Source organism: Uranotaenia lowii, chromosome 3 (assembly GCF_029784155.1).
Source record: "Uranotaenia lowii strain MFRU-FL chromosome 3, ASM2978415v1, whole genome shotgun sequence".
Lineage (NCBI taxonomy): Eukaryota > Metazoa > Arthropoda > Insecta > Diptera > Culicidae > Uranotaenia > Uranotaenia lowii.
In genome coordinates, this window is record NC_073693.1 from 216,120,632 (window position 1) to 216,132,127 (window position 11,496).

General features: G+C 40.2%; 1 protein-coding gene across 1 annotated transcript; it reads left to right on the top strand.

Annotated features, from left to right (window-relative positions):
- The first annotated feature begins 2,427 nt into the window (after positions 1-2,427).
- On the top strand, positions 2,428-3,425 carry LOC129754689 (antigen 5 like allergen Cul n 1-like). Its single transcript, XM_055750890.1, has 4 exons — positions 2,428-2,457; positions 2,521-2,783; positions 2,849-3,084; positions 3,163-3,425. The coding sequence occupies exons 1-4, from the start codon at positions 2,439-2,441 to the stop codon at positions 3,410-3,412; spliced, it is 768 nt and encodes a 255-aa protein (XP_055606865.1). The 5' UTR covers positions 2,428-2,438; the 3' UTR covers positions 3,413-3,425.
- The last annotated feature ends 8,071 nt before the right edge of the window (positions 3,426-11,496 follow it).

The following is an 11,496-nucleotide window of genomic DNA, read 5'->3' on the forward strand; positions in this document are numbered from 1 at the left end:
CATACTGCTTGAAATTTTATAATTTTGAAGTTGAGCATATATGTAGGCGTTTTTGCAGCTAACCAAGTTAAGTAATTATTTTTTTCAATATTTTAACCAACTGAAAATTTATGTTTTTGTATTCTGTTACTTACACTTTTAAGATAAAAATTCTATCGGAGCACCATACTTCTAAAGCTTAAGATTCATACCATTTCATTAAAAGAAAACACAGAGCTTAGAAAAATAGAGGCTGTTTAGCTAGAACACTATGAATCTTTGAAATTTTTTTATTTATGTGCTATGATTCATAAGGAAACTTAATCGAAAAAATGTGATAATGTATCAATTATATCTGAATATATTGTAGAAAATACACTAGGAGCAGCAGATAGCGAAAGATCTGAATTTTAATTGATATACTTAAATGAATAAAAAATAAATTTAAGAGTTGTCAATGATTACTGTATGATTAGCCCAAAATGACCTTTAGATTATTTTTCAGAATTCACTAAATAATTCTTTTGAAATATGAAAATTTCTTACCTTCAAAAAAGTCATATTACCAATGATCCAAAAGCCTCATCATAGTCAGTATTAGGAGTTTCAGTAGGAAACATTATAGGAGCATAGGAGGTGTAGGACAAACTCATATCCCGCGATGCTGGCCTAGCATTTCCCAGGGTTAACCCTCCCCAAATTAGCTAACAGTGCTCCAAAACCTCCTCACGTTTATGGGTGGGTCGTAGAGATCTCTGCATCTACCCGTAAGTAAACGTTGACTAACATACCTTCCCCTTTTCCTCACACAGTCCACAGGGTTCGGCCAGGGCACCCTCAACATTCTGTGGGGCTGGTTTACCATTTTAAGAGATTCAAGGATCTAAGACAACGAAATAGGGGACTTAGCCTCTTTTGGAATTATGAGTCAGGTAGTGGAACACTCTCTCGAGAAAGAATCTGGTACAAAACCGTAACACTGTAATTTCATTAAACGGAGAGTTGATGAGTAGCGCCAACCGATGTTTTAGACGACTGATCATGCGAATGCGAATGCGATTTTGTTGAAGCTGGTTGTATGCAATAATGGTATGGTTAGCATATCAAGCACTAACAAATTGAGTACGCTACATCATTTCTGAAATGAGTAAAGTAAAATAAAATCAGTATATGTTTAGAACTATACAACAAAATACATTATCATCTTGGAAATTTTTGTTTTGTTTATCACGAGAAATAGTGCAAATACTAAACAATAGTACGTATGGTATCTCCAACTTAAACCGCTTGGGTATCAAGAGCCTCATATGTATCTATTTTGCACAAATTAATTAAGGGTAAATAAACGATTAGAAACACCATATACCACGGTTTTAAGAAGATATAGCACCAGTGTAGCGATAAGAAACTCATTGAATGGAATCCCAACAACGCTGATAAGTTATGACTAAACAAACATCTTTAAATTTAATCATGCTGAAAGTAAGAAGTCAGATTGGCCACTTTTTTCTTTTGTATAAAACGGATAAATGGACAAAATAAACCAGATGATAAAAATCTTGATTCACGATAATGCTGTGTGCAAATACTCACTGAGTCATTCGTAATTCATTCAGAGCGCCAAACAAATTTGAAAAGTGATAAGTACGAATTTTGTTAGAAGAAGTCAACATTATTATACACCTTAGTATATCTGAAGCAGTAAATGATTCGCTTTAATATAATTATCGTTATATTCTACGGCTCATATTCTTGATTTCCAAGAACAACTGAAATAATTTTTGCCGTCAAGAATAAAATTTTGTTTTTTTAAGAAGATTTATAATTAAACATATAATTTATTCTGAAGAAATAATAATTCAGTCATTTTTCACAACTTCAAGGTGTTTGTGAGTCGCCCTAGGGTTTCAAAAATTCACTATAATTTTGAACAGTCCTGCACTTCGATGAACGGTTCAATTACAGGAAATTTTACTAAAACTAAATTTTTGCTTTAAGAAATCTACATACATATCTCTCAAATCTATAAACAATCAAATGATTGTACTTTGACTAACGACTGACTTGAAACTCGTTAAGCTTGATCCCTATTTCAAGCAAAACATCTTCTGTTCAGGGTTTTTTTTCTCAATTTCATCACGTGTCTGCAACATCAAAGTCTGGAAAACAGCCCTTAGGCAGAAAATTTTGATGAATTGAAATGTTTTGTTATTTGAGAATAAAAAAATTAACATTTTTCAATTACTTGCAAGCTACCCTCGCCAAGTAATCACAAGTGGGAGACTTTTGTTTTGAAAATTGACGCAAATGAGTCAATGAGATTACATTGTGTAAATTTCCGTCGTTTGTACATAGCCTAGTTGTCTTATCCAGTGTTTTTTTTTCTTAATGAAGATATTTTCTTATATAAAAGAAGCCAGCATTTCGATTCAATTTCAAGTCAACCGTCTATTCCAACCATGAAGGTGTTATGCGGAGGTGAGTTATCATTGTTGGATATTGTCAAAAAGAAATTTTTCAAAGATGTTTACAATTTTTTAGCAATTATTTTGGCCCTGGTGCATTCCTCGCTTCAAGCTACGGATTACTGTACTGCAAACCTTTGTAAAACTGGCGTTACGCATGTGGGCTGCAATCCTCCCACCACGTTTGCAGTTTCAGGAGGAGCTTTCGTCACAATTGATGCCGCCAAAAAAGCACTGATTTTAGGTGAACATAACAAACTGAGGAACAAAATTGCTTTAGGATTGGAGAAAAACAGCGCTGGAGTAGCTTATAACACGGCTGCTAAAATGACCACCATGGTAACTCCGAAAAAGTAGTTCGATGTAACGTTTTTTTTTTTTGAAATTTACTGATTTTTTTCTAGCAATGGGACGATGAACTGGCATACTTGGCTTCAATAAATGCCAGGCAGTGCGATATGAAACACGATGCTTGCCGCAACACCGTCGTCTACAAATACGCTGGTCAAAATTTGGCCAGTTATGGCACCACTGCCACCTCTATCAATGTAACTGCACAAATCATTTCAATGATAGGCAATTGGTACAATGAATCCGCAAATGCCAATCCTACATTGATCGATAGCTACCAGTCTACAACGTAAAGATAATCAACTTTTTGAACTATGAGTAATATTTTCTAAAAATTTGTTTTTTTTTTCATTCCAAAAATGAACAGGGCCGTTATTGGACATTTTACCCAGGTGGTTAAGGATAGAGCGGATCGAGTCGGATGCGCAATCTCGACCTGGACGGTGGCTCCCTGGAATAATTTGTTGCTGGCCTGCAATTATGCCCTTACCAATATTCTGGGAGCACCAACGTACGTAAAAGGAACGACCGCCTCAGGATGCACCACCGGCAAGAATGCACAGTTCCCGGGTTTGTGCAGCCCGAGCGAGGTTGTTAAATATGATGCTCTTGCGTAATACGTTTAAAATACAGTACTAATATTTTGTTGAAAAAACATTTGTTTACTATTTTTTAATTTTAATAAATCATCCCAAACCACCAAAATCATATCAATTTGAATGCCCATCCATCGGAATAAGTAACCATTTTAAAAGCACCAAATTTAGCATAAACTTGGCGCAAGCTCGTGGAAACAAACCACCCCAATCGCAACAAAAATAAATTATCCAAACAGCCCCTAATGGACAGGAGAGTGCAAATTTTTCGCAATTTTCCGAATTATGCCAATTATTTACGCAAATCATCGGAGTGGAAAACCTTTTCTGCCAGCAAGGGCCTTACTTATCCCCGACAAAAATCCGAACCATAACATCCCGGCAACAAATCAACCGAAAGAGAAGAACCCCCAAAAACATCAAATAATACACCTCAATCCATTGCCGAAGGAAGGGCGGTGGAGCATGAAAATTTCTCCCCGTTATTGTACCAAATGGAGAGAGAAAAAAATGTGCGTGACGGCAGTGGTTTTCAATTACAAGAGGGAAAACTCATTAACTTTTTTGTATTTTAATCGAGCAATTTACCATACAGATGACCTTGCTGCATCGATGAAATTTTGTCTTTTTGATATACAATACCTTCAATGATGTGTCATTTACCTGAAAAAAAGAAAAAAAAAAAAGAAATTAGTAATTTTTAAATTAATAGTTTTACTTTGAGAAACAAATGATTGCTGTGGGATATGGCTAAACGAACTGCATAAAAATGATTAAACATGTCCGAAAATATCAATTGGCACCCCTATACATATCACTCTGTGTCAACGGCTTTTCCCTCGTTCGATGGCGTTCTTCCTTGTCTCTCGCAAACGTCAGCAAACATTGTCAGTCTCGCGCCAAGTCACCTCAAAGCTGGAAGCCTTCCTACCGAACAAGAACCTACGGAATCGTTGCATCGGTTCTCCTGATCCAGAAGCGGATCTCACAATTGCTAACGTTGACCGTTACTTATAAAGTAGAGTAACTTTTCCCATGCCTTTCACTTTGGATGAACTTTATGCACTAAACACCCCTGAACACCCCTCATTTTAAAGGTGTGTGTGTAGAATGTGGCTCCTATTTTGATTTTGGAATTCACTCTTCAGTTGGTAAAATGCCGTCCAAGGAAGAAGAGCAGCGTATCAAAATTTTGCTCGCGCATCGCGAAAATCCGAGCTACTCGCACTCAAAGCTGGCAAAATCGCTAAAAGTTACCAAATCAACCGTTAAAAATGTAATTAAAGTGTTTGGGGAACGTTTGTCGACAGCCAAGAAGTCTGGATCGGGAGGAAATCGAAAACCGGAAGCCGCTGAGACGACAAAGAGAGTTGCTGGTAGTTTCAAGCGAAACCCTAACCTCTCTCTCCGAGATGCCGCAAATAAGCTGGGTGTATCGTCTACAACTGTGCATCGAGCCAAAAAACGAGCCGAACTATTGACTTACAAGAAGATAGTGACTCCAAATCGAGATGATAAACAAAATACGACGGCCAAACCGCGATCCCGGAGGCTGTACACGACGATGCTGACGAAGTTGACTGCGTGGTAATGGACGACGAAACCTACGTCAAGGCCGACTACAAGCAGCTTCCGGGACAGGAGTTTTATACGGAAAAAGGAAGGGGAAAGGTAGCAGATATTTTCAAGCACACGAAACTGACAAAGTTCGCGAAGAAATATCTGGTTTGGCAAGCCATCTGTACCTGTGGCTTGAAAAGTAGCATTTTCATAGCTTCCGGGACTGTCAACCAAGAAATTTACCTGAAAGAGTGTTTGAATAAACGTCTGCTGCCTTTCCTGAAGAAACACGGTTGTTCCGTACTGTTTTGACCGGATTTGGCATCTTGCCATTACGGTAAAAAGGCCAAGGAGTGGTACGCCGCCAACAACGTGCCGGTGGTTCCCAAGGACAAACTGGCTTTCTGCGGCGAAGAAGGTGGACAAGGTGGCTCTACAAAATCTAATGGCAGGGGTTAAGCGTAAGGCCCGGCAATTCGGATTTGGAATAGCGGAGGCCTAACTGAATATTTATCCTAAATTTTATACTAATTAAACTTGAAAAAGAAATTTAATTTGATTTTTAAATAAACGATTTCACCGATTAACATGCGTTTTCTCTTGACCAAATTTTGACCGTATCATCCTTTATTAAAACTCCAATCAACATATGCTAAGAAATTTGTTTCACACTTTTTTGCATGTTTATAAAGGCACGTAGGGCTTGATTTAAAAACCGTAGCAAAATAAGGTGCCAGTTCTCGATAAAGATGTCAAAACAGTACATTTTCAGGCACGGCCGTGGTTTAGGGGTTTACCCTTCCCCCCCCCCCCCCTCCCATGAAGGTTTTTCTAAGTAAAGTAGTAGTAGTAGTAGTAAAAGTAAACTCATCGTGATAACAGAAAATTACTCGATCCCAAAAGGTACTAAAAATAACTATTAACAAACATGTCTGAAAATTAGCTCGCCTCCGGCGGAATTTAGTAAGGGAGAGTGCGGTATCATGGGCCACTTTTTTTCCTTGCTTCATTACTTCTTTACTATAAAAGATAAAAATCTAATATATAAAGATGAGTTGGACTATATATGTTTGTTTGTTTGTATGCACCTTATACAAATCCACACCACTTAACCGATCAGCCTGAAATTTGATACAGAGATGTAGTTGAACCAGGGTAAGGTTTTAGTAATAGTTCTGAGCCCCTCCCACCTAAGAAAAGGGACCCTCCCATACAACTTTCGTTTTTATTCCCACGAACCAAAAGTCATGGCACCCATTTTGTCAGCTGACTTTTTTCCCCTTGGCGGGTTGTTTCATGTAATAACTACATACCATGGGCCGGGCAATAGAAACGACCATCAAGAGTACACGTCGACTGGAAAACAAATGAAAGCTTGCTGAGCATGAAAGATTTGAAAGGGAAAAATTTGGCGGGTGTTTTTTTCCTTCTACTGTTGAAAGCACGTGGTATCGGAACGAGATTTTCCAATGCAAAAATGAGCTCACATTTTGGATTGAAAAATGCAACAAGCCGGTTAAGGATATATATACTAGAATTGTAGTAGTTTTCAAGGTACTGGAGAGGCTTTGAGAGTCTACAAGAATATACAATGAACTGAATATTGAACAGTGAATAGAATTCTCCAGCTGAATAACTGTTTGGACTGAGTGCTGGAAAACTATTGAACAGATCTTCATAAATTCCAGCTTTTAAGAACAAACTATTTTCATATTTTTAGAACCCGTCATAGAGAAAGAAAAAATAATAAGATTCAGAGTTAAAAGTTGAAGGCTTCAAATTCAACGCTTTGATAGCCGTCGGGGAATTTAAACGGAGGGTTGGAAAATTGATTAGATAAAGGATTCTGAGATTTTTAGTTTTATACATCTTAAATGCATTGGCCAATTTATAATTTATGGGTGTTTTTTCATTACCAATATGTTCAGTTCTACCATCCAATTTTGAGAAGACTTATCGTAGTACCGTTTGGTAATGCGAATTCAAACAAATGATTTTTTTTTTTCAGTTTTTTATCAGTTTATTGTCGTTTAGTATAACTTAACTTATGTACAAATATCAATACGATTCAGATTGTCAAATGAAAATCTAATGCATGTAAATCTACATTGTAACTGCAGTCATTTACAAAAAGAATGAACTTTGCTAATAATTTCAAAATTTCAATGCGTTTTGACCGCCCTATTCTGTCCAGCATCGGCGAGCACAAATCATTCACTAAAATTGGTTGATGACCATCGAACAGCATGTTGATTTTTTGTTGAAGCAAGCGCGCACCGGCTCTTACTCGTTGACAACAGAAAAATTTGTGAGCTATTGTTTCCACCTCGCCACAATACTCACAGTTTTCGTTGGGTACCCGTTGTAGTCTGCATAGCAGTTTACGATGAACTATCTTTTCGTTGGTCCAGATGTACAGCAAAGATCTCTCGCTCGAGGAGAGTTGAGGCGATGAAATATTCCCCCATATGCGTTTCCAATTGAGGGCCGGCTGGTTTCTTTCCACGCGAGGTTGATCTGTTTGATCGAGCAAATAGTTGTGCAGAATTTCCGCCGACGGGTTTTGTATAATCTGGCTTGGTAGTTGGGAGTGACTATTTAAAATCAATTTTAAGCACGGAAGATCTGGAGGATGATGTGGGTGGTTAATCTGTGCCTGTTGTATCGAGATCTGATAAAACGGCATACAATGCGCTTCAAGTAGATGTCTGTTTTGATGCTGATGCATTGCCTTCGTTTTTAGAGCAGGCAGATGCAGCCCTAATCCACCGTTTCTTTTTGCTCGCGCTAGTTGTTGCATAGGTACACGTGCAACAATGCCTCGCCATATGAAGCTTCCCATTGTAGCCGTCAGTTTGCTGGTATGAACACAGTACGGAGCAAGGTTCGACGACATGTACCAAATTCTTGATGTTATAAACGTGTTCAAAAGTAATATTTTCTGGCACACATTAAGGGAGCGCATTGAGTGAAGCCATACAAGCCGAGAAAAGTTCCGGACAAGAGCGTCCCAATTAAGCCTCGTCATATTTCGTATCGAATTGCAAAATACGACACCCAGAATTTTGATCGTCTCCCGTGTCTCAAGCCAAGGAACGTAGATGGAGTTTTCATTCACCATTCCGATATCTATGGCTGTTGTTTTTGATAGGTTTAAGGTAGCTCCCGAAACTCTCTGGAAACTCTCAAAAAGTTCTCGCATTCGCTCTATTTTTCCCGCACAAGTTACTATTGAACTGATATCGTCTGCATATGCGACCAGCAGATCAGCTGCACAGACCACTTTTAGCTGATCCAATAGTGGATGGATGTAGAGCACGAAGAGATGCATGGAGAGAGGGTCTCCTTGACGGACTGATCGGCTTATCGGAAACGGAGCGGAGAGATATCCATTTATTAACAGCTGAGAAGAAGATTGGGCATAAATACGCGTGAGCAAATCCACCAGACGCGTATTGATCCCCAGGCGTGTCATCGTTTTGAACAGGTATCGGTGATCAACTCGGTCAAACGCATGGTCGAGATCAAATGAAATCAGTTTGCCGCATTTCTTCCTAGCCGTCAGTTGTGCTATCCGGTCCTTCAGCGCCAACGTGGCTTGAAAAATGTTGCGACGATTGTTGGAGCACTTTTGCACATCACTGAGCACATGGTTTTCTTCAAACACATGGTTCAGTCTGTCTTTAAGTATTCGGGAGAGTATTTTGTAATCACTGTTCAGCAGAGAGATCGGGCGGAACGAGCCTGCATGGTTGCCAGATCCGCGTTTTTTAACTAACACTATAATTCCGGCAACAAATTGTGTTGGAATGTTTGAACTGATTGCTTCGTTCAGTACCAAGTTCAATTCACGGTGTATCACATCGAACGTTCGAAAGTAAAATTCTCTAGGAATACCATCGGGTCCCGGAGATTTGTTTGGCGCACTATTTTTTATGGCTTTCAGAATATCACTAGTACTTATAGCGTCCATGCAGGCATCGTTCCGTCCATTCACTTCTGGAACTAAACGGCAACACGGGAACATTTCTTCGTTTTCTTCTTCCACTGGGACGTGTGCATAAAGGTTCTTAAAATACTCAACCATGTGCTCTTGTACTGCCACTGGGTCATCAATCACTTCATTATCTTCGTTTTCCACTGTTCTAATCGTTGTTTTTTTACGAGTTCTCTCTCCCAGTTGGAATGTCGAAAGCGGTTCTCCGGCAATGTAGGATTCGTTTGCTCGTACAAAAAGTGTTGTGAACCGTCGCTGATGGGCCAACATTTCAGCCTTTATTCTATTTATGTTCTGGATCTCTTCCGGGTGGCGATAGTACCGATCATACGCTGCTTTGAGGTACACGTAAAGGCGCTGCTGTTCGCTATGAAAATTTTCGAAGGCTTCTCGTGATTTGCTTCGAAAGAATGACTGTATTTTTGATTTTGCACAAAATAGTCACCAGTCCATCCATGATCGGTAGTTTCGACGCTGTTGAGTCCAGAATTGCCACCTATTCCGGAATTCGTCGACACATTCTTCAGTTAGCAGATGAGGACGAAGGGACCAGTATCCTCGATTTGTGGGAAGGGTGGGGATGGGAATACAGATTCGAGTAGTTACAGCTTTGTGGTCTGAGAAACAGCAAACATGTACATCAGCTGTTCTCAGCTGATCTTGCAGGCCAGTGCTGACGTAAAAACGATCGAGCCTGCAGGTTGAGTTGAACGAAATATAAGTGTGGCCTGCGTCGCCGGGACGTAGTTTTATCCACACATCATGAAGCTGCAGCTTTTGGGTTGTGGCTTGTAAAGCAGGGCTCATGTTGTATCCCGTGGCATCGGATTGCCTCAGAACACAGTTAAAGTCACCTCCGAGAATAATGTGTTCTGTTCGATGACGAAGATAGTATGCGAGCGTTTCGTTGAAAAATCTTTCACGATCGGCTCGCATTGCTGTTCCTGAAGGTGCATAAACATTACATAGCGTTGTGTTGTTTACCCTTACGGCAGTCAATCTTCCGTCTGCACTTTTTTCTGTGTGTGTGTGTCGAATGTGTTCTTTAAGTGCTATTGCTGTCCCTCTTGTTGTGATCAACATTTACCACTACGGTATATCCCGGAATGGAGAGTTGTTCACTGTATACCTCCTGCAGAAACACGATGTCCAGAGCCAAAGTTCGGATAAAGGTTCGAAGCGCGTTCAGTTTTGTAGTGTTGGTGATTGTATTGATGTTTATGGTGCCGATATTACAACTGACCATAGCCATCACATACAAATATCCTCTTCTTGGGTGGAAACGTTGCCGTCAGTAGCTGTTTTCATCTTTTTGGTTGGTTGGATTTGTTTTCCTCTTTTCCTGCTGTTGTTCGAAGAGATCGAGGAAACAGAGATATCCGTTTCGTTCCCATCAGTTTGGGTGCGCATGGTGTCGTGACTTCTGAGTTGGATGGTTGTGGTGGAGGTGGTGGAGGTGGTCGGCTTGGCGGGAGGTGGCATGAGTGTTGGCTGCGATTTCTTGACGACATCGTGCTGCACTGGCTTGTCTACAGCGGCTGTTGGGGCTGTAGTTGATTTTGTTGTGATTGTTGTTAGTTGTCGCTCTTGAACGCTTGTTGAGGCGCCCAAGGGCTGTACTGGACGCTTAGTAGCGTGAGCTTGGTTTGACTGTGCGTTCATTTTAGCGACGTTTGCGTAAGTTTGATCTGCAGCCAGTTTTTGGACAAGCAGTCTTTTGTTTTGTACACATGGAATGCCAGTGTGTACAAATTCTCCACAGTGTCCGCAAGTCTGGCGCTGCCCTTTGTAGGCCAGACCCGTGGTTTCTCCGCCAATAGAGACGTGTGATGGTATGTTTCGCAACACAACCATTCGAACCGAGCGAATTCCCGTCGGCATACCACCGAAAAATAGTTTTTCGTCCCACAAAACATTTCGAATCGTGAGAACCTCTCCATACGCCTGTAGAAAGTCAGCAACTTGCTGGTTGGTGATGGATCGAGTAAGATCAAACAATCTCACTTCCACTGCGCCATCCTCCATTTCTATACGTACTTTGTACGTTTTCCCGTTGTACACTAGGGAGTGTTTGTCGTCGTGGTCTTGCACAATTTTCTGTGCGAGTTCGAGGTCAGTGACCTCCACGTAGAAACAACCAAGTCGGCGGTTTGGTTGTATAAGCAAAACATCTTCACGCTTCAATCCAAGCTCGTGAGCAATGAATTTATGCACTTCTTCGTTCGTAGGTGGCTTTGGAGCCATCGAAAAGTCTATACGGAATGTGTTCTCGCGGCGCCCCATCGCGAAAACACCAAGCGCGGCGGCACTTAGTCCCCGACGAGTTTCCAATGACGAAAAAAAAAAAACTCAGAAATTAGTCCGTGTTCGTCTTCCGGTAGCAGCGATAGAAAAACGACCGACTGGCTCGGAAGCTGAGCGCTAACATGAAAAAATGATATTAAAATTTTTAACAATGATCACTCATCAAAAAAATTAAAGGGATGATTGTGTCCAAGAATAGAAACATTGAAATAAAACTCAAATTAAACCTTTTTCATAACATTTT